The sequence below is a fragment of the Dermacentor variabilis genome, chromosome 9 (genome assembly GCF_050947875.1).
Source record: "Dermacentor variabilis isolate Ectoservices chromosome 9, ASM5094787v1, whole genome shotgun sequence".
NCBI classification, from domain to species: domain Eukaryota; kingdom Metazoa; phylum Arthropoda; class Arachnida; order Ixodida; family Ixodidae; genus Dermacentor; species Dermacentor variabilis.
In genome coordinates, this window is record NC_134576.1 from 148,433,182 (window position 1) to 148,460,795 (window position 27,614).

A 27,614-nucleotide genomic window follows, 5' to 3' on the forward strand; every position below is an offset into this window, starting at 1 on the left:
AAGCCTAAAAACAGTGAAGAAGAAACTAGGAATAGGCAAGAATCAGACGTGTGCGTTAAGAGACAAAGCCGGCAATATCGTTACCAATATGGATGAGATAGTTCAAGTGGCTGAGGAGTTCTATAGAGATTTATACAGTACCAGTGGTACCCACGACGATAGTGGAAGAGGGAATAGCCTAGAGGAATTCGAAATCCCACAGGTAACGCCAGAAGAAGTAAAGAAAGCCTTAGGAGCTATGCAAAGGGGGAAGGCAGCTGGGGAGGATCAGGTAACAGCAGATTTGTTGAAGGATGGTGGTCAGATTGTTCTAGAGAAACTGGCCACCCTGTATACGCAATGCCTCATAACCTCGAGCGTACCGGAATCTTGGAAGAACGCTAACATAATCCTAATCCATAAGAAAGGGGACGCCAAAGACTTGAAAAATTATAGACCGATCAGCTTACTGTCCGTGGCCTACAAACTATTTACTAAGGTAATCGCAAATAGAATCAGGAACACCTTAGACTTCTGTCAAGCAAAGGACCAGGCAGGATTCCTTAAAGGCTATGCAACCATAGACCATATTCACACTATCAATCAGGTGATAGAGAAATGTGCGGAATATAACCAACCCTTATATATAGCTTTCGTTGATTACGAGAAAGCGTTCGATTCTGTCGGAACCTCAGCAGTCATGGAGGCATTGCGGAATCAGGGTGTAGACGAGCCGTATGTAAAAATACTGAAAGATATATATAGCGGCTCCACAGCCACCGTAGTCCTCCATAAAGAAAGCAGCAAAATCCCAATAAAGAAAGGCGTCAGGCATGGAGATACGATCTCTCCAATGCTATTCACAGTCTGTTTACAGGAGGTATCAGAGACCTGGATTGGGAAGAATTGTGAATAAAAGTTAATGGAGAATACCTTAGTAACTTGCGATTCGCTGATGATATTGCCTTGCTTAGTAACTCAGGTGACCAACTGCAATGCATGCTCACTGACCTGGAGAGGCAAAGCCGAAGGATAGGTCTAAAAATTAATCTGCAGAAAACTAAAGTAATGTTTAACAGGCTCGGAAGAGAACAGCAGTTTACGATAGGTAGCGAAGCACTGGAAGTGGTAAGGGAATACATCTACTTAGGGCAGGTAGTGACCACGGATCCGGATCATGAGACTGAAATAACCAGAAGAATAAGAATGGGCTGGGGTGCGTTTGGCAGGCATTCTCAAATCATGAACAGCAGGTTGCCACTATCCCTCAAAAGGAAAGTGTATAACAGCTGTGTGTTACCAGTACTCACATATGGGGCAGAAACCTGGAGGCTTACGAAAAGGGTTCTGCTGAAATTGAGGACGACGCAACGAGCTACGGAAAGAAGAATGATGGGTGTAACGTTAAGGGATAAGAAAAGAGCAGATTGGGTGAGTCAACAAACGCGGGTAAACGACATCTTAGTTGAAATCAAGAAAAAGAAATGGGCATGGGCAGGACATGTAATGAGGAGGGAAGATAACCGATGGTCATTAAGGGTTACGGACTGGATTCCAAGGGAAGGGAAGCGTAGCAGGGGGCGGCAGAAAGTTAGGTGGGCGGATGAAATTAAGATGTTTGCAGGGACAACATGGCCACAATTAGTACATGACCGGGGTAGTTGGAGAAGTATGGGAGAGGCCTTTGCCCTGCAGTGGGCGTAACTAGGCTGATGATGATGATGATGATGATGATGATGTGGGACGACCAATCTGTATACAGGTTTCAGGAGGAACAATGCGTGCAGGATGCCTTCGTCTGACCAATGAATAATCCCTGAGAATCAGCTTCACGGCTAGAGTTACGCGATATACGTTCTGAATAATTGGAATCACTGCCCAAGATAAACACAAATTATGAGCAAATATACGCGAAAATTACACAAATACTTACGGAAGTAATAGGTTACCCCATTTCTGAGACAGACCATGTCGGTAATTGATCGTCATACCGGTGAACCCGAGAGGTAAGATGTTCCGGCTTTACCAAACTTTAAGGCAGTGGCTGTTTCGCCTGCAGGCCGGCAGGGCGGGGCAGCTTCCGTTCAGCTTGTGCCTATAGCGCCCCCTAGGTCTGACCACCCTGCTTAGTCCCTGGTGTGGTTTGGTCCTATGACAACATGTAGCAAGCGAAAGTCAGAATAATAACCAGCAGCCTCACGAGAGCACCATCTGAGATGGATCGGGCGGCTCACCCACGGGGGGCGGCGGCAGATACAGCAACGGCGTACTGCAGGTATAGACCTTTGCACCGGAAGCCTCGAACCAGAGAGTGGGAAACGGATATCAGGCCCCCGGTATCGAGAGTAGCTAGCGTCTCATAGTTGCCATCTCTTGCTGGACTGTCACGCGCGCAGTTCCCGCATTGACTGCACGACGTTTTCGCGATTTTATGCTTATCCGCACAGGCTATGCGAACGTCCGGGCAGCACTGCGCTGTGTACGGTTGTTCGAACAACCAGAAGAAGCGCAATGCAGCAAGAAAAGTGCAGTGCAGCACGCACAATGTTCTGCAAGAGGACTGCGGCTGCATCATGTACCGGTTGTATCGGTTTCCTGCCGACGCGGTACTGAAGCATCGCTGGATTAGCGCTGTAGATCGTAAGGGATTCGTCCCCACGGAGTCGTCGCGCGTCTGCTCGATTAATTTTATCGACATGAAGCGGAAATCTGAGAATCCAGAGCCGATGCTTCAGCTCGGATACGCGAGGAAGGTAAGATGCGCTGTGTGTGTCTCCATGGTCAGCCTCTAATGTTTAGATGGGCTATAAATATGCAAATATGAGCAAACAAGGTAAAGTTTTGGCAAGCGTGATGACAGTGGTCGTTTCCGTATTAATAGTAGGTCGTGAAGGGGCGGCGGCGTATTACGGACATCCAAGTGCCGAAGAAGATAGGCTCACACGTTGTGTTGACGATAACGTCGGTAATAAGCGCTCCCCTTTTATTTCCAGAGGGCAAAAGAAAACCTTGTGCCACAGGCGGCCCCATCTTCCAGTCCTCCTCTGACGAGTGTATGCACGACTGTCAGACTGATTTTTTCGAAACGCGCCTAGCGCGTTTAATATCTGTTTATGTTCATCTTCAAGTCGACGCCATTCCGCAATCGCACCGACTGATTCGCAGCCATAGGCGCTCAAAACAGGAAAGTTCTCGCCCTAATGAGTAAAGCGACACCTCTCAACACTGGCGGTACTTGCACCAAAGGCCCAAAACGACGCTGAGGAGACTTAATACACGGAGAATACACGGATAGCAACAGCAGCGCTGAGCCGGCTGAGGCTGAGCAACGACAGTCCAGTATGGGATCGCCGCCAAGCAGACGCTAGGCGGCGCCAGTAGTCCAAATATGGCGGCGCCCGTGGAAGCCTCAGTGCAAAGGTCTATACTGCAGGTCGGACCTGCGGGGAGCCGAGTGGCGTACGGCGGTGCCGGATAGTACACAGCCAATATTATAGACCCTTGGCAAGCCAGTCCGGTCAAGTTTTTTTGTGCCCCTGTTGCCCCTTTGATTTCCTGAAGGCGCCTCTAAAGTACGCTAAATAATAACACGTTGTGTACGCCTGGCATATGCGCAGATTTTGACTTCAGTGATGGCCTCGGCTGCTAACATCCGTGCGAGCAAGCCTTCGGAATTTCTGTCAATTGCCGGTAGGATTTCGTTCGAGGAATTGTGAACAGCCACAGCTAAGACGTATGGACAGACTTTCGCGCTGCTGTGTGGAACGATAAGGCAAGCTCACAACCACAGCTGTCGGCGTGCGTCGCCGTACTTGCGAAAAAAGCGAGTGTCTCACTTGGTCCTCTGGAAGAGCTCCTCATCACCAAGCCGGAAGTTGAGCAGACCCAGCAAACGCGCAATGCGGTTGTGCTGGCGCAGAAACACTGTGTGGATGGCCGTCAAGCCTGGGTGCTCGTTGACGCGCTCGTCGCCTGCAAAGAAGGAACGCGATGCACTCGTACGCAAATGGGGCGAAGCATATTACGGCATCTGTCGAGCAGTAAAAAAAAAAAGGCGCAATGAAAATTAGCTTGCGTAAACTTGTGTTATAAGGTTTGCAGGCTGTTGAAGTACGGCCCAAATAGTGAACGTCATTCGTCTGGAATCGTTACTTTTCGTAAACGCACTTTGTTTACCGTTTTCTCATGCACAGAACTGCGCCACATTTGAGCGGAACTGGAACGCAAGAACTCGCACAGCTAAGCACAGGTGCACTTTGAGGAGGAGCCCTTCTAGAAGCCAAAATAACTCGGAGCCCTCCAGCACGGCGTTTTACATTTGCCACAGTACAGGTTTGAAACATCAAAGAGACACTGCCGCTCGGCCACAGTACCAGTACTGTTACGCTCAGTAGATGCTGGACCTTTCTCTCTCGTGCGCTCAAGCTTGCTCTCTTACGGGACGTTCATTTCAACGAATAGCTGCAAAGGCAAGCAGCAAGTTTCTCACGCCACGGCCTTCATTGTCCTAATGCGCAGCTTTCTTCAGTTTCATTCATGCAAATAACGCGACTTCTCTTAACGCGCATGCTTCGCGTTTTCAGAAACGGCTCGCAGCGGCTGCCGCGGTCAAGGCAGAGACGCTCGCCCGACGGTGGACCGGTGCGCTTCGGCCACCTGCTGAAGCAGTCAGAATAAATCTGATTTCAAGGCTGGCGCTATAAGGGCCCCGTGTCCCAGAAAGTCCGTTGTCGCTGTCGTTCTCCGTTGGAGAAAAAAATCATCCCGAACCAGGCATGCCTTCCGCGTGGCGCATAGGCTTTGCTGAACTAATTGAGCTTCTCTGAGTAAAATGCGTCGGAAAACTCGTAAAGTACGACTTACACACAACCTACATGCACGATAGCGTCGGACTGGAATTTTGTATATACGAGAAATGGCAATTCTGTTACGTGGAAACTCAAACTCAAACCCCCTTTTCAGCTGTCGTTTGAGGTCTGTCTTAATGGTCGCGGACGCTAGGCGCGGATACTAGGCTGACCTAATGGGTCGGTTGGTGTCTTTAACTTAATATAGTATGTTAGAGACATGTACTGATGCATACATGAGTAACTATGAATATCCTAATTATGAATGAGGTAATTATGCGAAATTAATGACGATTGTGATAGTTCATTGTGCTTGAACAATCGTTTGTATTGCATAAAAATTCGATTTTGATGGAAAGGAAAGCCGAAATAGCCGTTTCGCTTCTCGGTGGACACTTTAACTCAACCATGCCGTGAGTGAAGGACTGCCTGTGATCGTGACATTGGGGCAGTAGCGGAATGCTTCCACTGCGCGCGGAGGCACTGCTAGGTGGAGCCACGACGTCGGCGCGAGGACACAAAGCGCCGGAGCGTGCGCTTGTAGTAATTAAGTAGTCATGTGACTCAAGACCATAGCGAGCGAATGAGAAGTTGATGCAAACGGGGCCCGATAACGCTATCGTGTTCCACGCTTGTTAAAGACGAAGCTTAAGCGTCCCCCAAGTTTTCGTATGGTACCGATGACGCTGGATTCCCTCCAAGGCACCATAGGCTAAATGTACAATTCCAGGTCGTATGCAATCAAACACCATAAGTGTGCGACATGCCCTTATGTGTATACGGTCGACCCTAGCCTAGCCTAGGGTCGACCGCCCCGAAACCTAGCCCCGAAACGTGTCACTCACCTGCCCTGAAACAGAACTGCCCCTTTGACGGGTCGCTGCAGCGGTCCTCGCCGGCATGGAAGCTCCGGGGAAGCAGCTCCCCCGCGAAAAGGTCGCGCTGGTTCTTCATAAGGCCTGCAAATGTTTGCGAGCCATCGGGGAGCTTCGAGGTCACAGCACGATCAGATGATCTTGTTATACCGATGTCTCCTTTCCGGGCCCTCGAATTAATCGTATCCTTCATAAAGTTTCCTTCCTGTTGTTCTGTTAGCCGTTCAAAAGCTGATAGACAAAAATGGCCGAGTTATTTTCTCTTTATCTATGTCTGCCTACAAGTCGTGGCTTTTATCGTCTGCATCGTCGCCTTATATATTCCATGTATTACAGCCATTCAATGTTAGGATAATAATAAAAAATCAATGTAATGGCGTGATTGTCTTTTGAGGTGCTATAGCCGAAACGTAAACAGACGTAGATTTTTCAAACTTTTCGCACAGCAAAATGCTCAATACGATTACGCGGAGGAATCCAAACAAAATAGAGGTTCACAGGTAGATGGAGACCCGAACAGATCAACATCGGTCGAACAATGAATATTTCAGGCTGGAAGACAACGAAGGGCACTTGTCGCCAGGCTCTGACCGTAATGGCAATATTAAGGAAATATTTTTGGGCCCGAAACAGAAACAGTTGTACTACTTCCACAACACGCCAGTGGTGAAAAACTATAATTAAAAGAACTTTAGGACAAGTTAAACGGGTCTAATCGAAATATTCTGCAGGTGAGAATGGCCGCATACTCTGTGAACCTTCGCTTACGCGAAGCAGTTCGAATGGCTATTGTCAACACACGTTTGTAGTCATTTAGGCATGGATTTTTCTTAATTCTACATGATCAGAATTGACCAGTCCGTGAATAAGAGCTCGGAACATGACACTTCCGATTTCAATGCATAAATTTTCGTTTGTGTCAACCCACTGCAACTTCTCTGACCCTCTCAAATCACAACTAAGTTGAATAGAACAATTTTATGGCTTGGTTGAACCATTTGAATACCTGAAGAGAAAGCACGATGAAAGCTAATGTACTTCATGATGCCTCCCATCTAGGAGACATCATAAGTGCAGGATGCTGGGCACAAATGAAGCGAGCTCACAGCCGCGGAGGCTAATGCTAGAGGCCTGAGTGCACGTAGGAGAGATGTCCGCGGTTAGCATTGCATTCAGATGTGTCGGTGTGGATGAAGTAGAACTCTTAGAACTTCAGCGACCTGACTTTTCTTCAGGAGCAACTGTCGAGATCCTTTTCCATGCAAGAAGCAAACTTCGAAAACTAGGCTGAATTTGGCTGTCTCACTTCAACGCAGCAACATTTGTTCAGGTGTTATCTAGTGAGCCGATGTCTGTTTTCCAAATATGTTTAAACCCAGAAAACAGAACTGGCGACAAAGCTTTCTCTTCGGACAAGTAAAAAAATGATATTTTTTTGTGAGCCACCACATCCGGCCCGAATGTTGCGTCCCATATGAAATCAACGTCGGCCATCCAGGTGCACTGCTAATTTTTGATCTTAATATAATTTCAGCTTACCGTGGTTCATCGTGCGAAGCCTAAGCGTGTCTGCCGCCGAGCTGCCGTAGATTTGAGAAGTGTCTATGTAGGACGTCAGTATGTCCTGCTGTTGCCTCTGTCCTGAAAGGTATTCATTAACGTATGTAATGCAGCTTACCAACTAAACGGTGCAGCTAAGAGAAATTCAACAATCATGCGTCTCTAGCCCTATGGCTTTTTTTTGTAAGAAATGCGTAGAAAATTGTGCCCATTTATGTTTTTTTTTTTAATTCCAGCACACTCTCGCAGATCGTATTCCTATTCAGGTAAAACGTATTACATGGGTGCATTACTTTGTTTATTCAGTCAAAATATTATTGAAATGCATCTAATCTAAAATTGAGGCTTTCGTTCAACACACGTTTAAGAATCGAACGTAATTAACTGAACAAATTATAGCGAAGGGAATCAAGAGCATCGAAAAATCTAAAATGCACGAGGAGAACTCGGTTAATGACGACTGGCTTCCCGCGCGCAGAGCTGAAAAAGCCGGGGCGGGACGAGTGCGGCTAGCCTTTTGAGATATTGGCACGAACAGCCAAAGGAGGAGTACGTTTCAGGCTAGCTGTTGAATTGACCAGGTACTCCCAGATCCTATCGGCACTGCGTAGACGACAGTCACAGAAGGAGCGGCCTGTACCATCGCATCGCGCCCTTGCACTTAACATCCGCTCAAGGAGCGCGCGATAGCAAACTCGAATTGGCGATATTTTAAAACCATCGCTGCGCTGGCACGTAACAAATGAGTATCATGAGAATTCAAACGCCGTATACCGCGTCTGAACTCTCGTGATACCCATTAGCTTGACACCCATTTCCAGGAGACGGTTACATGGAGTGCTGAGGTTAAACATTCAAGCTAATTAGGTTTACGTTCGGCCGTCGCCCGAACAAGGTAATAGAACAACCCTTGAGGAGGCACGCGTTTGGCTGTTGATTTAAATGCAATGATGACTATTCTGACGATAATGGGAGGAATTACGCCAGCAAACTTACCTAGCGTGCAACGTGTACACGGAGCCGAGCGAGGAAGGTTCATGCAAACCTGGTTGAAACGAGCGAAAAACGGGTCATCCGACGGGATATCGATGGAGAAACAGTTTGGCGCGTTGCGTCTCCCCGGAGAGCAGCAGTCCACGACGTTGTTGGGGTCTGCAGAAGTGAACGAGACGCTGTTCTAGCACGCAGAAATAATAGGTTGTTCGCCCTTTGTCGAAGAAGACACGATCTTTTGCAACAATAGCGTAAAGAAGATTTGCGCCGGGGCGACTGCATTTGAAATGTCTGGTGAACACGGTCCACTCACTTCCGAGGTTGACGATCTCCCCTGGATCGGGCATTAGGGGTGCCAAGGCGATGTCGTGGTCGATGAACTGTCCCAGCTGCATCACCATGTGCGTGATGTCGGTGGCCGGGTTGCTCGCGTTCGGGTGAACTGTGTACGAGATCTTGCGTGCGTTGGGTAGCGGACTACCATCGGCTGCCACACGAGGTGAACTGACATCTGCGCCCAGGACCAGACGGGAAAATATGTCAGGCGAACGGGCATTATGCAGTACGCGTGGCGAACTTATGTAGACACAACTGCTCGCTATTACAACTGCCTGTAAACATGTAAAGGAAGGTTGGGACCTTAGTCAAACCACTACGAATTTTAGTCCTGACCCCACCTGTCAAAGGAAAAATAAACTTGATTGACTGTTTGATTTCCAAGGAACCAACACAGCTAAGCAGACAATTTGTTTCAATGACTTGTTCCGCAAAGAAACGTCGTTTATTCGATTTTTATTCTGACGCAGTGAAGATGACGAACCCAGGCCCGTCGTCGTCGCCGGCGCTGGGCACGGGCCCGCCGCTCGGGCTCTCGTCCGTTCGGCCGCCGCGTTTGCCGCTCACAATTCTCAGTCAATAAACCTGTTTGCACTTACTGTTTTGGAAAATTAGCCTAATTATAAAGCTGTAGCATATCTTCCTACGCGTCGTCATTGTTGTTTTACGTTTGGAAGCTGTTTGCACTTCTTCTGGCATGAGTCCTTGTTTTTCTTTCTTTTTTTCGCTTTTTCCACTACCCTTTTGGTCCCGATCTCTGTCTATAAAAGCTCGCCATCACTGGACTGTTGCATAAATGTTTATGAGCCTAACTTTGCCCGTTCGGTACTCGAAATCGAGCGCTACCATTCGACCGTCGGGATAAAAGCTCAAGTGACATCCATTGAGAAGTGACAATTTATTACTATGATGCCTGCCTCACACGTTTGGTGGGTAGGGAACGAGAAAAAACCTTTAGCCCGGAATAGCCTTTCCAGGCCTTGAACTTTCACAAAGGAATCTATGTTTGCTTCTTGTAAGCATTAGATGTAACACTGTTGTCTCCTGGCGAATCTTGCCACTGTTTTCTGTTTAGCCTGGTTACTAAGGCCCCTAAGATTCCATGTAATTATCTTTAGTAGCATGACTTAGTGCAGAAAATAATAATAACAATAAATAACAATAACAAAAACTTTCCGTGCGCGGCATAGATACATAGGGATCCATTAGAATCAATATGCCTGTTCTGACTTTACCTGTAAATCTATCACGGTTGCTCTTTTGTATGCGCTATATTACTAAGCCCAGTCGGTTTTCACTTGTTAATTGTGTTGCTCTGAGAGAAACACTACCCTACCGCATGAAGTGCTCGTGCCGAGTACCACAAGGTTGGGTACCGCTATACTACAAAGGGAATCTAAACACTTGACAGAATATGGCAACATACATGTTGCATAAACAACACATCTACATTGTTACACTGTACATTGTTAGAAAACGCTACACAGATGAAATAATGGACGCAAAGTAGCAAATGACCTCATGCCAGTTTGAGCGGGTGTTCCCTGAAGCAGTCATTCCGTATGCTACGTTGCTTAATAAAATGTAGACTATGCGTCTGCCGTAACAAACTTCTACTGGAGTAAGCACATTTAGAAACAAATGCCTGAAACCAGCATACTGCATCTGCCGCTACGCAACGATGCTGGGCTTCTGCCTGAGCAACTGACTTGCTAGAAATGACCAGCTGCTCCCCCCTCCCCCCCCCCCAACTAAAAAAAATAAATAAAGGTGTACCCGTTTGTAACCTCATTTCAAACAGTAAGTAGTATACCAACATAACCGGTGATTCGACTTAATTCACATTCACACAAAGAACACTCAAAGAAGACAGGGAAAGAGCCACATGACAACAAACAGCGTCCATTGTGCTATAAGCAAGAGCAGTAGCAAGCGACCCCGCGCCTTTCTGGGGACCTGTTAATTACGTTCAGCAATTCCGAGTACTACGGCTACCTCAAGAGGGAAAGAACGCTGTGCGACTACCGCAACACATACTTCTTCTGGTGTGTGCACATTAGAAAAGAAATACGTATACCTAGCTTACTCCAGCTACCTCCATACGACGACGTTGAGTATGTGTCTGAGCAAGTGAGTAGCTGCTCAGGTGTGTAAACAAAAGCAATCGTACAATCGTCATAAACAGAAAATGGGACACCATCGTAACCGGTAATCCTACTTAATTCACCGTCGTACGAAGGCCGCTCTAAAAGCGCTGCGCCACTACAAGCAGCATTCAGCGCGTGTTGTGCCGGCACAGCGCAACTGTTGTCGCGGTAGAGAGAGAGAGAGAGAAAAAAAGAGGGGGGGGGCGAGAAGATTTGCGACCCCTCACGCAAAGGCACAGCGACCGGGAACGGCGAGGCAGCCCGAAGCAAGGTCCACAAAGACGCCAGCAATCCGCAGCGCGTGCCTGTAGCCGCGCGTTGGTGATGCGGCTGTACACCGCGAGACGAATCTTCTTCACAATCTCCCCTCGGAGCCATCCTGGCGACTTAATAATCGAGAGGCGCAGGGTCGTGGTAGGGCTTGAGACACGAGACGTGGAGAATGTCACGTCCACGCCGGCGCAAGTCGTCAGGTGGTGAGAGTGGCTCAATTGGAAAATTCACCAGGGATGTTCGCTCCAAGACTCGGTAAGGCCCTTCGAATTTTAGGACGAGTTTCGAGGAAAGTCCCGGCGTTTGGGAAGGGGCAGACAGCCGCACAAGAGAGCCTGTAGCGTAGGTGGTGCTTAGAGGCGAGTCGGTGCGGTTTTTTTTCTGGCGCTACTGTTGTTCTGCCGTAAAGGTGCGCGCTAGCTGGCGGCATTCTTCGGCTCGTCGGGCGACGTCGGACACAGCTAGACACTCGGAGGCGTCAGGACGGTATGGAAGGAGTGTGTCGATGGTATGCGTACGCTCGCGGGCATATAGGAGGAAGAAAGGTGAAAATCCCGTCGTGGCCTGGACCGCTGTGTTGTACGCGAACGAGATGAAGGGAAGGATGTGGTCCCAGTTACCATGATCAGATGCCACGTACGTCGAGAGCATATCACCAAGTGTGCGGTTAAATCGCTCTGTGAGCCCGTTAGTTTGGAGATGGTATGCCGAGCTTGTCTGATGGATAATGTGGCATTCCGAAAGCAAACCTTCGACGACTTCGGAGAGGAAGGTGCGACCTCTATCTCTGAGCAGTTCTCGAGGTCCGCCGTGTCGAAGGACGAAGCGATGTAGGACGAAAGAGGCGACATCCCGCGCTGTAGCACTTGGTAACGCAGCAGTTTCGGCGTAGCGTGCCAAATGGTCAACACCAATTACGATCCACCGATTGCCGTATGGTGCCAGAGGAAGCGGACCGTATAGGTCGATGCCGACGCGATCGAAGGCTTTGTCAGGGCACGGGAGCGGCTGCAAGGCACCAGACGGGCGTAAAGGCAGCGATTTGCAGCGTTGACAGTCAAGACAACCTTGAAGAATTTTTCGTACAAAATTGTACATGCCGCGCCAGTAGTAGCGGTGGCGAATTCGTTCGTACGTCTTGAAAACTCCGGCGTGGCCACACAGTGGATCGTTGTGGAAAGAGGCACAGATTTGTCACCTTAAGGTGCGGGCAATCACCAGAAGCCACCTACGGCCTTCAGGAGCGCAATAGCGTCAGTGGAGCTGCTGGTTACGAATGGCGAAATGAAGTGCTTGGCGTCGGAGGGTTCGGGATACAGGGATGATCGATGATCCATATAGAAAGTCAAAAAGAGAAGTGATCCACGGGTCACGACGTTGTGCGGTGGCAAAGGCGTCCATGTCGAGAGATGACACGGAGTGTGCGGAAGTTGTTCCGCAGGCCTAGTCTGGAAGTAAAGGTGGACGGGACAGGGCGTCTGCGTCTGAGTGTGTGCGCCCGCTGCGGTATACGACGCGAATATTGCACTGGATGCGTAGTGGCCAATGGGCTAGGCGGCCAGTGGGATCTTTCAAGTTGGCGACCCAACAAAGCGCGTGGTGATCTGTGACCAAATCGAATGGGCGCCCTTATAGGTATGGTAGGAACTTGCCAAGTGACCATACTAAAGCCAAGCACTCTTTTTCGGTCACGCTGTAATTGGCCTCAGATTTCTTGAGCGTGCGACTCGCATAGGCGACTACGTCGTAGCGAAGTGACGCAGCCGTTAGATATCAGACGCATCAGCTCACCAGGGAGACGGAAGATGAAGGGGGATGAGCTCTCGCAGGGGCATGTCCAAATCCGCAGGTACAACGACGAGAGGTAGCATTCCAACAACTAGGTTTATTCACTTGGTATTTTACCTTAAGTTTACATTGTACAAAAATATCTACAAACAGAACGTTGTCATACCCGTCGTCGTCGGCCTGCCTGACCGGCCTGGTCTGCCCTGATGAAGTTGCGCCGTCTGCTGCTGTCTACTTGCTCACACCTCAAAACTACCCCAAACTATTCCTTAAATAAGTTTCCCCAGTATCCAAGGGACCCGCGGACCGGCGGAAGGCGCAGGCTTCTCCTAATGGGTTATTTCGTTACTCCGACCAATCAGGCAGGCCGACAGCATCCGATAAGCGCCAGAGTTTAAGGGGCCAGAAATGGTCGCGTCAACACTCCGTACACAAAAGCACTTTGACCATAACTAATCAGCTTTTGACAGCCGAGCGTGGGCAGAGGACGCGTCATGTGCGCGTAGTGACGTCTCAGGTGTGGCGGCGGCGGCCGGTACAAAGGCTTCCCTCGCGTCGAGGAGCCCACAAGATTCCCGGAAAGAAAGCAAAGAGGCCCGCGCTATACTCTTTTCGCGACAACGTATTCGGTGTAGCCGGGCTTTCGTTAAGCGAGCACGGCGCCGAGACCGACCTCGCAGGCGTCTGTATGTACCTCAGTTGCAGCTGACGGGTTGAAATGGCAAATAACAGGTGGGGAGGTGAGAAGACGACGCAGCGTAGCAAAAACGGAGTCACATGCAGGGGACCAGGAGGAGAGGTCGGCGTCACCGCGTAGAAGCTGTGTCAATGGCGCCATGATCGATGCGAAATGCCAAACAAAGCGCCGGAAATATGAGCATAGACCCACAAAGCTTCAAAGTTCTCTGATGTCTTAGGCTTCGGAAACTCAGCGACTGCTCGAAGTTTTGCATGATTGGGTAGAACGCCATGCTTGGACACAACTTGGCCTAAGATGGTGAACTCTCGCGTGGCGAAGCGGCACTTCTTGAGGTTGAGTTGGAGGCCAGCGTTCCCCAGACAGGTCAAAACATATCTGAGGCGGAGCAGATCAGTCGGAAAATCAGGTGAGAAAACCACGACATAGTCGAGATAACACAAACACGTAGACCACTTCAGGCCACGCAGCGTGTTGCTTTGATTCGTTCAAACGTGGCAGGGGCGTTACGAAGCCCGAAAGGCACCACGTTAAATTCATATAAGGCGTCAGGCGTAATGAATGTGGTTTTCTGGCGATCGGTCACAGCCATCGCGACCTGCCAGTACCCTGAACCCGAGTCGAGGGACGAGAAGAATTCTGCTCTCTGAATTCTGCGGTGCCATGGCAGCACACTGAGACTTAGTTCTGGCGGCAAAAATGACAGATGCGAGCAACCAGTCAAAACATATGGAAATGCAGTCTCTGGCCTCCAACCTTTTGTACAGGACCGCATTACATATGCTAGTTACTGCTCAAACAAGTTCAAAAAAAAATATTGCTTCGGAGTTCTTCTTAATGTTTGTTCACAATACCACTCAAGGTGTAACTTATAGTACGCTAAAGATTGATTCGTCATTTCCAATAGCGACGTTCAAAAGGCAGATACAAGGCACCATACACATCATTGCCATCTTTTGGCGAATGGGACCATACATTTCATTGTCACTTTCTGGCACTGAGTTGGCTGTGCTCCTTTGAACGGCAGCGGTCCGCGAGTGCAGTCGTGCGGGTTTTCCTTGGCGTTGAGAGATGAGGCCACGCTGCGTGCCGCCTCCTCCAGGCGATTTTCCTCTAGGTGGACAGTGAGCTCGGTCTCCCTGACGTATTTCATTGTCTGTCATGCCGCCTTCAGCCAGTTCTCTTTTAGCTGGCCAGCGTCCATACTGTTACGCGAAGGACGAGTCAGTAAGACGAGCACCTATTTACAGGTTATATTTACAACGGCGGTTGCAGCGCTGACCGGTTAGATTCACAGCGCGAGCCCAGTTCGTTCTTCGAGTTCCTCTTTTCTCGAGTGATGGCGCCCACGCGCCTCGTTCAAACAATCAAATATCACACACGTGTAGCATAATCCCTCGGCGGCAGAAGCGATGTCCCGGGGCGTCTAAATGTCATCACTAGGAGGGTGATACTGCTTCATTCGTGTAACGTGCACGATATCACTGGACTGGGAAGCAGATGGGGCGTCAGGGGCGATCTCGTAGGTGACGGAAGTCACGGCACGAAGCACTCGGTATGGGCTAGAGTAACAGGACAGCAGTTTTTCTGACAGGCCGACCTGACGCGACGGAGACCATAGAAGCATCAAGGAACCAGGCGGGAAGTTCACGTCTAGGTGTCACCGGTCGTACAAACGCCTTTGACTCTCTTGGGATTTCAGAAGGCGGTCACGGGCAATTCCTCTTGCGTGGGCACAGCGGGCGATGGCGTCAAGTGCATATTCACTGGAAGGTGCCGCGTGAACAGGGAGGGTTGTGTCGAGGGGCAGCGCTGGTTCTCGACCGAACAGAAGGAAAGATGGGGAATAACTGGTGGCGTCGTGGCGCGAGGAATTATAAGCACATGTGACAAACGGTGGAGCGAGGTCCCAGTCAGTGTGGTCTGAAGAGACATATTTCGCGAGCATGTCTGTGAAAGTGCGATTGAGGCGCTCCGTGAGGCCATTTGCTTGCGGATGGTATGACGTGGATAGCTTGTGCCTCGTGGCACAGGACTGCAGGTTGTCCGCGATAACTTTCGATAGGAATGTCCTGCCACGGTCTGTGAGAAGTTGTCGCGGAACTCCACGCAATAAAATCACGTCGCGTAGAAGAAAATCGGCGACATCTGTGGTGCAGCTTGTAGGAAGCGCTCGGGTGATGGCATAGCGCGTGGCGTAATCCGTGGCCACAGCGATCCACCTGTTCCCAGAGGTAGAAAGAAGAAAAGGGCCAAGTAAGTCCAAACCAAGCCGAAAGAATGGTTCCGCGGGAACGTCGAGTGGTTGAAGGTACCCAGCAGGGAGCGTCGCTGGTGTCTTGCGTCGCTGGCACCTCTCACACGCAGCTACGTACTTTCGAACGGAGCGACCGAGCGCTGGCCAAAAGAAGCGTCGGCGGATCTGGTCGTAGGTACGTGACACACCCAGGTGACCGGCAGCGGGGAGGTCGTGAAGTTCGTGGAGAAGAGCCGAGCGAAGGTGTTTAGGGATCACAAGGAGTAATGCAGGGCCGTCGGGGTGAACGGTGTGGCGGTAGAGTACGCCATCTTGAAGTGTGAATAAGCGAAGGGAACTGTCGGTAAATGACGATTCCAGGCGGTCAACGATGATACGCAAGGACGGGTAATGGCGCTGCGATGGTAGAGTGTATAAGCGCGACTGAACGAGGACGTAGAAAGAAACAGATACACAGACACAGCGCTTCACTTTCAACTACAGATTTTATTTTCGCACGCATCGATAAATATATACCGTGCGAGCGGAAACAAACGTAACAGCAAAAAAAGAACATTGAGTGGTGCATTTCGTTGAACCGAACACGTGTGCAAGAGCACATGTGCGTGTGCAAGTGAAGCGCTGTGTCTGTTTATCTGTTTCTTTCTACGTCCTCGTCCAGTCGCGCCTATACACTCTACCATGGATTCTAACCAACTAGCCCGCCGACGTGTTTTAATGGAGCTGCTCGTCGACGACATGGAGCAGTGGAAAAACAGAGAGAACACAGGCGTCGGTGTCAATATCAGACATAGAGGTCGTGTCTTCGACTGGGTAGCGAGAGAGGCAATCTGCGTCCTGGTGTTGGCGTCCCGACTTGCAAGTCACTGTGTAGGGATATTCTTGTAGTCGAAGGACCCAACGACCGAGCAGGCCAGTAGGATCCTTGAGCGACGAAAGCCAACAGAGCGCATGATGGTCTGTGATTACTGAAAAGGGCTTGCCATATAAGTATGGGCGGAAATTTGAAACAGCCCAGACGAGAGCAAGACATTCGCGCTCGGTAATCAAATAGTTACGCTCTGAAGTTGTCAGGAGCCGGCTAACGTAGGATATAACGCGGTCGTGTCCATGTTGGCGTTGCGATAAGACGGCGCCGATCCCATAACCACTGGCACCGGTTCGGACCTCTGTAGGTGCGGACGGGTCAAAGTGGGCCAAGACCGGTGGCTTGGTGACAATCGTGATAAGCCGTAAAAATGCGCCAGCCTGAGGGGGACCCCACGTGAAAGGCGCTTCTTTCTTCAGAAGTTCAGTGAGTGGTCGAGCGATTGCTGCGAAATCTTTTACGAACCGTTGGAAATAAGAACAAAACCCCACAAAACTCCGGACGTCTTTGACAGACTGAGGTACAGGAAAAGCCGTTACTGCTCGAGCCTTCTCCGGGTCGGGTTGTACTCCGCAAGCATCGACGAGATGACCTAGCACTGTAATGTGTCGGCGCCCGAAGTGGCACTTCGATGAGTCTAATTGGAGCCCAGCCTTGCGGAAGACGTCAAGGATAGCTGCGACGTGCGCAAGGTGCGTCTCAAAGGTAGGAGAAAACGCAAGGATGTCGTCGAGGTAACAAAGGCAAATTGACCATTTGAAACCTTGAAGCAGAGTCGATCAGCCGTTCGAACGTGGTGGGAGCATTGCAGAAACCGGACGGCATAACCTTGAATTGGCAGAGGCCATCTGGAGTGACGAAACCGGTCTTTTCTTGGTCTTCCTCATCGACGGAAATCTGCCAATAACCAGATCGAAGGGTGATGGACGAAAATTATTTGGCACCGTGAAGACAATCAAGAGCGCCGTCGATTCGTGGTAAAGGGTAAACGTCCTATTTAGTAATTCGGTTGAGGTGGCGGTAATCAACGCAAAAACGCCACGAGCCATCTTTCTTTTTGACGAGCACGACCGGCGACGCCCAAGGACTCGACGAGGGCTGAACAATACCTCTGGCGAGCATTTTGCTTACTTCCTGCTGAATAACTTGCCGCTCTGCCATGGAATGCGATATGGTCGGCGGTTAATGGGAACTGCAACACCAGTGTTTATGCGATGCTTCACAAGGGACGTCTGGCCAAGTGGCCGATTGTCAGTGTCAAATATGTCGCGGTCGGAAAGCAAAATGCGATACAGGGTGGCTGTTTGGTCAGGTGCGAGGTCCGGAGCGACCATGGGACGTAATGGGCCGTCGAGGTACAATGCATCCTGTGGGTAATCAGGATGATCTGGAGACGCGTCGGCTCCAAAAGCAGTGACGTGGTCGTCTGTCACTGACCGGAGCGTGGCCACCGCTATGCCTTCAGGCAACACTTGCTTCGTCAAGCCAAAATTAATAACGGGGAAACACATGCGATTAGCGGCAAGGGTTACGACGGAGTGTGGCACAGAGATGTCGCGCGCCACGAGGATGTCAGGAATAGGTGCAACGGCGTAGTCGCCATCGGGCACGGTTGCCGTTGAGGCCAATTCAGCGAAGGTTAGGGCTTTTGGAGGTAAGCGAACAAACGCTGTAGTGCAGAGGGTGTTCGCTTGTTCGGGACGAACGTCAGAAAGAAGAGGAAGCTGGAGGCACAGCGTACCGGTGGAACAGTCGATGAGGGTAGAATGCGTCGTTAGAAAGTCGAGCCCGAAGATTAGGTCATGAGGGCAACTGGTCAGCACGGTGAACAGGACTGGAACTTGGCGGCCAGCAATTCCTATGCGAGCAGTGCACATACCCCTGACGGCAACAGTGGCGCCATTGGCGACGCGTACGGTGCGAGTGGTGGCAGGCGTAAGAACTTTTTTGAGGCGACGACATAAGTTAGCGCTCATTATGAATACCTGGGCTCCAGTGTCAATACCGTCAACGGAACACTATCTATGTCTACTTCAATCAGGTGCGTGTTGGTGAGGAGCGTCAGTGGAGGATTTGGAGAGCTCTAACGTGATGCAGCACTACCTCCAAGAGCTGCATGGCCTAGTTTTCCGTGCGGGAGGGTCCATAATTGGTCGGCGACAAATAGCGGCGTGGCTGGGGCGCTGAGGTGGCGGCGGGCGAGCAGGACGACTGACGTCGACGGATACGTCAGAGGTAGGAGGCATACGACGAGGCGAGTAACGGCGCGGGTCGGCATATGGGCGAGGAGACGGAGAAAAGGAGCTCGAATATGGTGACGTCCAGGAGGTGCGGCAGTGGCGAGCGACGTGGCCAATGCGGTGGCAATGGAAGCAAATGGGCTTGTCGTCCGGAGTTCTCCACTCGGCAGGGTTGCGGTATCTGGGATGGGAATACAGATCGCCGTGAGGCGTAGCATTCGCACCGGTCAGGCGTCAGCTCGGGAGACGGAGCAGGCAGCAGGAAAACTTAGCTTTGCAAATTCTTGCCGTACAACTGCCTGAATGAGGGAGATCGCTGGGGCTGGTTGGTCAATGGTGGGTTCAAGTGGGCGTGAATGGAACGGCGCAAGACTTGTAGCCTTGAGTTCGCGGCGAACAATACGGGTGACGTGCTCATTAAAAGGTGGTGAAGCGGTAAGGTCAACGCAAGACGACTTCGCAGCCGTGTTAGGGAGCCGGGAGAACCGTGGAATGACGCGGCGGCTTTTGGCGAGCTCAAAGCGGCGGCATTCCTTGATAATGACGTCGGTGGTGGACACATCGTTGAAGACCAACAAGTTGAAAGCATCGTCCGCGATCCCTTTAAGTGCGTGGCCGACTTTGACAACCTCGCCCATTTTCTCGTCGAGTTTCCGGCAACGCGCGAGCACGTCTTGTATGTACGAGACATACGATTCAGTAGAAGACTGAACTCGGTTAGCAAGCTCTTTTCTAGCAGCGAGCTGCCGACCGGTGGGATTGCCAAAGAGGTCGACGAGCTTCTCCTTGAAAGCATCCCAGCTAGAGATGTCTTCCTCGTGTCTCCGGAACCAGACTCGAGGAGTTCCGCCCAAGTAGAATAGGACATTCGCTAGCATAATGGTAGGGTCCTAGCGGTTGTTTTGGCTAACACGCTCATACAGGTTGAGCCAGTCCTTAACGTCGACATTATCTTGGTCGGAGAATATGTCAGGATCACGGGGGTTGGTAACAGTAACGTACGTTGTTGTCGGGGTCACAGGAGTTGGAGGAGACGAGGTGTCGTCACTGGGAGCCATGGCGAAAAGCAGGACTGTGCGACCGCTGCGGAGCTCCGTGGTTGGGACGGGAACGGCACCCTCCACCACAATGTTACTCGAAGGACGAGTCAGTAAGACGAGCAACTATTTTCAGGGTATATTTACAACAGCGGTTGCAGCGCTGACCGGTTAGATTCACAGCGCGAGCCCAGTTTGTTCTTCCTCCTCTTTTCTCCAGTGATGGCGCCCACGCGCCTCGTTCAAACAACCAAATTTCACACGGGTGTAGCAATATGGACCAGTGCACAGTATATCGTGGTGCACTGTGGTGTGGCGGGGTGTGCCGTTGCGAACATGCACTACACCCATTTTAAGATTGTCGCTAGTATCATCTCCAACGAATCTGCTTTGCCGGTTGCCAATTCATGCTTCCATCTATCTACTTTCTATTACGGGAAAGCTAGCAATTCTTATTTTCAATTCGAAAATTGTCAGGCAGATGTGGAACATATCGAAATGAGCTTCTGAATATTGTGAAGTGGTATACTTGACGTTGTCGCTTATACGTTGAACTGTAGCCCACTGGCTAGCCTGAACGCATTCATCTTGGAACAAGGAGTAAAGGGGAGGGGAACACCAAAGATCGAGCAGTGACATATGATGTCTTGCTTTGTCTTAAGAGAGAACGAGACGTGAGACCTCACTGCTCAGAAAAAAAGAAAACATGGTACGTACCATGTTTGTTTTAGTGTTTTTGTCCCAAGATCTACTAGTGTAAGAACTTGAATTACAAAGCGACAAAATAATTGCCCCCGTGCTATCGTGAGCAATATGAGTGGGAAGACAGGAGCGCGTGTGAGATAATCTCGAACCCTGCTATGGGCGGTAAGTATGGACAGCTGGGCTAGTTGGTTATGCTTAGCATTATGAAACATCGTTCCAGCGCACAATTGAACAAGGACAAGAAGAGAAAGACAACACGTACGCGGCAGCCGCCATCGGAAACCATGTGGAAAGGAGGACGATATCCTAATAACCGTTGGCATTCCCACCGTGCGTCTCTTAATACGAAGGGCGGAACTTTGCATCGCCAGCGCACATTGATAAAACTGTTTGACATTGCGGTTACTGATAACTTTGCGCACCGAAGCGTGGCCAATAACACCACTGTTTTGAAGCGTTAACATTCGAGAGCTACTTCCCTGGAAAATCCGTACGTCTGTCTGAAACACGTGGCATGATGTGCTCCATAATATATACACGAGGTCCCATGGAGTGTACACGAAAAAAAAAAAAACGCTAAACGCAGGAACGGGCGCCTAAGAGCTGCGATCTAAAAAAAAAAAAAAGCATGACAAAAAAATCCTCGCTGAAAGTCACTGCGCATGTAACCGACTTATCGGCTATCGGCGGTCTATGAAATGCCGCAAGCAGCCGTTTTGAACAAACGCCGGCGCGTATGGAAGTGCCAACCGCAAGAGCGCCCCCCTTTCGCCTCTGTTTTCGACAGCGCCATCCCCGTATCGAGGCTATTTGCCACGCGTGTTCCCGCTCATATTGCTCATACCTTCTCGCTTTAAGCAATCTGGGCACGCGCCAACACACAACCTATATTTCTATTGAGGCCAGCTGTTTGTCAATGCTTACCAATGGAAATTTCGTATTTGCTCCAGAGGCACGTTCGCACCGGCTGGCGTCAACACGCATAAACGGAGCTGGTCAATCACGACCGCCCTCATACTAAAATTAAGGACATCACGGTGCAGTTCGACCGGTCCAAGGCACACAGTCGTAGCGATAGAACAGTGCCGCCCGCGCGGGAACTGAAACAGCGATATTGCACTCATCTCGTCAGAGTTTGACAGCTGAAGCCGCTCGGACCCAGAGCGCGTGGGCTTACGAGAAATTTTGCGAGAAGTTTTGCACTTGAATTTTCATGCGTATGTAAGGAAAAGGCCAATTCCCGAACAACTTTTCAGTCGTTTCAAGATGCACTGTTGCATCGATCTCAAAGCGGAATTATTTAACTTTTTCAAGAACTTGAAACATTCCATTCGACAATGCAGCTTTCTTCGCGAATTGTTTTGATCTGGCAATGTTTTCATATATGAACTATGGGCGATTTTTATATAATTCATATACAATTGCCATATATAGTAGTCTATATAATGCTTTATGCTGCATATAAGCCTCCGAAAGGCGGGAGAATCAATTTCTTCTGGAAGTGTAGGGTTGATTGCTGGTGTGTTGTTATTGTCATAAAAAAAAAACGAAAAAGAATGACGCTTTGCGATAGAAACAGCGCTAATTTACGGCTCACTGTTTCTAGGTGCGACGGCTGTTGATATCCCTGGTACTTGGACGCGTTGTCCCGAGAGTTCCCCCGGGTGGTCGAGCAGCTCAAAGCGGCAAAAGCGAGCGCAATTCGACTCCACTGTGACGACCCTCATGAAAATAGAGGAGCGGATGTTACAGGGAAGCCTCTCGGTGGTCCGTATTTTTCGTGTCCCTCCGTGCGCAGAAATTATCATCATCAGCAATGGCTTATCCCCCTTGTTATGCAGAGGTCACAATCGCTCAGAAAATTGGCGCGAACAGTGCATACATTCGTTGAAATCACCCATATAACGCACAGAACAGCATACGTTTCAAAAAGAACAAGCTCAAAACAAGCATCCGAACCATCACTAAAGCATCGCATACCCCCTCAGCAGTTGTAGTGGCGGTTTTGCACTTTCGCAGGGCCGGGATGGTGAGTCAATTTTTTTAACTAGACTTTGACACGCTGGCAGCGATAAACAACGTTAAACCTTGGCCGTGCATTACATGCGAGAGGCAAATGAGCACACCAAAAGTGTAAAATTATACTTAGTGGTGATGTTTCTACTGCCTGCCAGAGTTTTTAATAATCTGAGCTACGGTTAGTTTGCAACAATTACTATACGGCGGAAAGCAGCGACGAAAGCGACGAAAGGGGCGAAATTCAACGAAACACAGCCCTAGACGTCGTCTGTTATGTGGCTGCGTATATTTGAAATGTTCACCCAACAAAGCTAATCAAATCTGCCAGCTTTATTTGGTGGCAGACTTGCGTGGATATTAGCTGGGATTTGCTAAACTTGAATATACCCACCTACATTTGTCATTTCATTGCCAGTATCTTGAGCAGCAGAGAAGGCGAATAGCTTTAACACTAAAAAACAAAACATGATGTGTCCTAAGCTTACCGTCCTGATAATCTGCGGGAAGCAAGCGGTTCATGCAGGAAGCCGCAGAGCCCCATCCGGGGTTCTGAAGGTTGTTGCACTTTCCGTCGGCTTCGCGGTATTTCCTCGTCAAGTTGCACGTGACGTTGGTCAGCGGGCAGTAGCCGGAAAGAGTGGTCGAGTTGAGGCTAGTCGCCTCCAGCCTTTCTGCCCGGGAGTCGCTGTGGCTGCAGCGCGCACTTCGCGGTTACATGCGAGGTAGGCGGCATAAGAATACAGCGAGCGAAATCGGAAAGCCACATCGAGGGTATGCTTATCCTTTTGACAGTGGGGATCCCGAACTGCGCTCGCGTATTCAACTTTAGGCAAAACGAAAGTTTTGTAAGCAAGAAGCTTTGCACCGGACGGCGCGTTCTTTAGTTGGTGTTTAAGTAAGCCGAGTTTCCGAGTAGTTGCTATGCGAACGTTTTCGATGTGGGAGGACCACTTAAGGTTACTAATGAATGTCAATTCTAAATATTTCTATTATGTGGCTTCTGTTACGGTGTCGTTATTAATTTTATACGTGAATAAAATGGTTGTCTTTCATTGGTTACGCGTAGCAGCACAGTTTTATCCGACTTCAAGGACATTGACCATCTTGTGCACCATTCGTGAATTTTCGCTAGGCTACAGTTTAATGAAATCTGGTCGTTCTGGCTCGTCACCTTTTTAAAAATCATACAATCGTCTGCAAAGAACCTAATTCGAACAACAGGACACATAGCCGTGGTAATATCGTTCACATATATGAGAAAAAGAATGGGTCCCAACACGTTTCCCTCAAGCACACCAGATGTTACAGGCAAACGCTTGGACGAGTACCCGTCGACATCCACAAACTGAGCTCGGTTGGACAAGTACTGCTTGATCCAATTTATAATAAAAGATGGTAGGCCAAATTTGTGAAGTTTGTTTAAAGGTTTACTGTGGGATACACCCTCAAAAGCTCTGCTGAAATTCAAAAAGATTATATCAATCTGCCCGGCCGAATCGAGGGTTGAAGCGATCTTATGAATAGTAGTAGTAAGCTGTGTGATTGTTGAAATGTTCTTGTGAAATCCGTGCTGGTGATTGGATAGCAGTTTATTACGTTCAAGGAATTCGCGTATGAAATGTGCCAGGATGTGCTCAAGTATATTACAGCGGGACGCAGTCAGGGATATCGAGCGGAAGTTTTCTTTTTGTAAGCGGTCTCCTTTTTTGTGAACTGCTACTACTCGGGCGACACGCCAATCGGGTATGATAGCCAGTTTTAAGCAGGAACAAAAAATCCCAGCGAGAATATATGACACAGTCTCGGCATACCGGCGCAGCGCTGGGAATGTTATCTGGGCCGCCTGAAGATCTTTCCTTAAGGTTTAATAAGAGAGAGAAGACACCTTCAACAGATATAAAATTATCATTAAACATTGAAGGCCGAAATGACTGGCTGTCGCTTTCAGCCGGAGAGAATACGGAGCGGAAGAATTCATTTAACACGTCAGCTATGCCCCTCGGCTCCATTATAAGCATATCCGCGTTATTTATTTTGTCAATTTGTTTAGATTTTGGGCTGAGAAAGTGCCAGAACTTCTGAGAATTCGTTTTAATAAAACTAGGGAAAATAATCTCGAAATATTTGTTTTTTGGTGCACTTGACAAGGCACGGGATAGTTATTCTCGGAGATCACGCAGTGATTCATTATTTGTGACTTTTTTCTTGTTTAGTCCCCAGGTAGCACACAAAGTCTTGAAAACGTCGTCTTAAGGGATTCAACGTCTGAAACGGATTTTTGACCAAAATCGACGCATCAAAGACGTTCCAAACAAGATAGCTTAAAAACGAGGGGTGAATACGTTTTGATAACGTTGGAAGCCAGACAGCTTAAAAACGAGGGGTGAATACGTTTTGCAAACGACTCAAAACGCCACCGCCACGCCACGGCGCGTCAGCCTCTTTAGCGGCTTCTACAATATTCAACAACCCATCAACGCGATCCAACCTTGCGCAAGGTGGCGATACCGTCGTCAAATCATGTGACCAAGGTGGCCACGTGATTCGTGATGCCGGGCAGCCGGGCGAGCCAGGGCATAGTCGCGTCGTCATGGCGTCGTCACGTCACCGCACTCGCATTGCGCTGTGGTGTGTTTGCGGCTGTTCTGAACGTGCTGCCGCTGCCCTTTGCTATGTAAGTGTTGCAGTGTTTTGCTGTCAAGAAAACGATATTCTGTGATCAGTTTGGGTTGTGCGATATGTTTGTGTGGTTTTAATTTGGAAATCAGTAGTGTTTTCAATTGTTATGTGATCAAGGCGGCCACGTTATTCGTGAAGCCGGGCATAGTTACGTTATCGCACTCGCATGGCACTATGGTCTGTTTGCGACTGTTCTGAATGTGCTGCCGCTGCCCTTTGTCATGTAAGTGTTGCAGTGCTTTGCTGTCAAGAAAACGACATTCTGTGATTAGTTTGGGTTGTGCGATCTGTTTGAGCCGGGCATAATAACGTTATCGCACTTGCATTGCGCTGTGGTATGATAGCGGCTGTTCTGAATGTGCTGCCGCTGCCCTTTGTCATGTAAGTGTTGCAGGGTTTTGCCGTCAAGAAAACGACGTTCTGTGATTAGTTTGGGTTGTGCGATCTGTTTGTGTAGTTTAATTTGGAAATGAGTAGTGTTTTCAATTGGAGGGCGCGGAGTGGAGGGCACTAATCACCTCTTCAAGTTCATTGTCATGTTATGTGAGGCGCCTTTTCACTGACGCTGTAATTAAGGCGTTAAGGGCAGTATAAGGACGAAAGTTAGAGGGACGAAATCGTGCCTGTGTGTCCCTAGCGTCGGGGTCGGCCGCTATGCGTGATCCTAACAAGAAAGCATTTTGCAGAATGCGAAGAAAGGCGGCAAAATTTCTGTCTGTGCGCACCTTGCCGATCTCCGCAATAGAGCCATCATCGTGGTATTTTAGTCTCCCGTTTAGCAAGAGTGTTGCAGACAAGGGAACTGGTTCAAACAGGCTTTTTTTTAATGATTCACTACTAGTGCGGTATCCCAAAAGGTGAGGTCAAGTGCTCACCCTATTTTCTTCCCTCGCGCTACAGCGCACTGACAGAATTTTGCGTGCACCATACCGTGCTTTTATCGTTTGCGCTTCAGGTTCTCGATTGTGTTTTCGCCCCCTTTACCCACGTGATGGGTATTTCATGGTATTACCGTGTACCACATGTGTCCATATATTGTGTCCAATATATGAAACGGCCAAATTCGATTTTATTTGACGCCTCAAATGGTAGTAATGTATTGAGTCCCTTGTAGCTTTGTGCTTGTTATCAATTTTACTATTTGGCGAATGGATACAGCATGTACGCTGCATCACTCGCTTGTGCATACTGCATACGTGAGTCGAGTATGCCCTTGGTATAAAATAACTTGTATGCTTTAGGTAGTACGATTGTTTGCAGTTTGGGACATGTGTCGGAATGTACGCTGTGCGCCCTTCGCGTTTTACGGCGGCCTGCCGAGTTCGTGCGGGTGCCATGTGTGCGCATGGAGTTCGCGAAGCGCTCTAGCAGTTTTTTTTAATATATATATACATGTGTTCTGTTCGCGGGCTTCGCACAACAGGGCATGTCGCAGTTCTTTGTCCTTGTGCAACACATTTTCCTAGCGTACGTCTGTGCATTATTTGGTACCGGTTTCACACGGGGCTCTTTTAGCCGCTATCCAGTCCGTTACAAATCGAATTTCTCGGTCGTGATGGCTCCTCTGCGCAAGCTACGAGAGTGAGCCAGTCGCATCTATAATTTCGATCCAGATCGGGCTTGATCGCGATCGAGAGTGGTCGTGTGACACCGGTTTTACGCATGGCTCCCACATAGGGAACACTTTAAGTTCAATGCTACTGAGTGAAGAGCAAGTGCATATATATGCCAGTGGTGGTATGTGGGCAAGTCTTTCTGGTGAAGCCAATACTTGTGCATTCAAAACATTTCAATTACCAGCGTAGTCTACTTCGACAAAATAGAGCACCAGTGCAGATATCTGAACATACCTGTCCAGGGCAGCAAGTGTGTCTAGATTGAAACCACTACCAGCATGTGCGGCAGTTCTATTTCCAGCAGCGGGACTGCACAATAATCAGTAGGGTGCTCTCAAGCTGTTTATCTATGAAGCTCTGCCTGGACTGTGTGCCAAATATTTTTGGACGTGAAAGTGGGGGTGAATTGGTAAACATCAGTGGAACTGTGCCTGGACTTTGTGGCAAATGTTTTTGGATGTGAAAGTATGAGTGAACTGGCAAAGAATTTGCTCTGGGGTACATGTGTTAAACGTTTTTCTCATTCAGAGTGCTTTTTTTTACTTTAGGAGACTGGAGATGTGCGCAAAGTGTGACATGTCAGTGTGCTAATTAATGTATTTGCTGGTTTGCAAATTATTCGTTGCAACTTTATTTTTGCCAGAGAGGTACAACTTTGCCTCTTGTAAAGGGCTTTTTAGATAAAACACTTACTATTT

General features: G+C 49.2%; 1 protein-coding gene across 1 annotated transcript in view; it reads right to left on the bottom strand.

Moving 5' to 3' along the window:
- The window catches only part of LOC142557819 (salivary peroxidase/catechol oxidase-like), a 129,052-nt gene that overhangs the window by 68,695 nt on the left and 32,743 nt on the right, over nucleotides 1–27,614 (bottom strand). The window contains exons 4-9 of the mRNA XM_075669974.1: nucleotides 23,107–23,312; nucleotides 8,568–8,765; nucleotides 8,258–8,413; nucleotides 7,241–7,342; nucleotides 5,672–5,785; nucleotides 3,816–3,951 (exon numbers count right to left, since the gene is read on the bottom strand). Coding sequence (XP_075526089.1) covers nucleotides 3,816–3,951; nucleotides 5,672–5,785; nucleotides 7,241–7,342; nucleotides 8,258–8,413; nucleotides 8,568–8,765; nucleotides 23,107–23,312 — 912 coding nt within the window. The remainder of the gene's footprint in view (nucleotides 1–3,815; nucleotides 3,952–5,671; nucleotides 5,786–7,240; nucleotides 7,343–8,257; nucleotides 8,414–8,567; nucleotides 8,766–23,106; nucleotides 23,313–27,614) is intronic.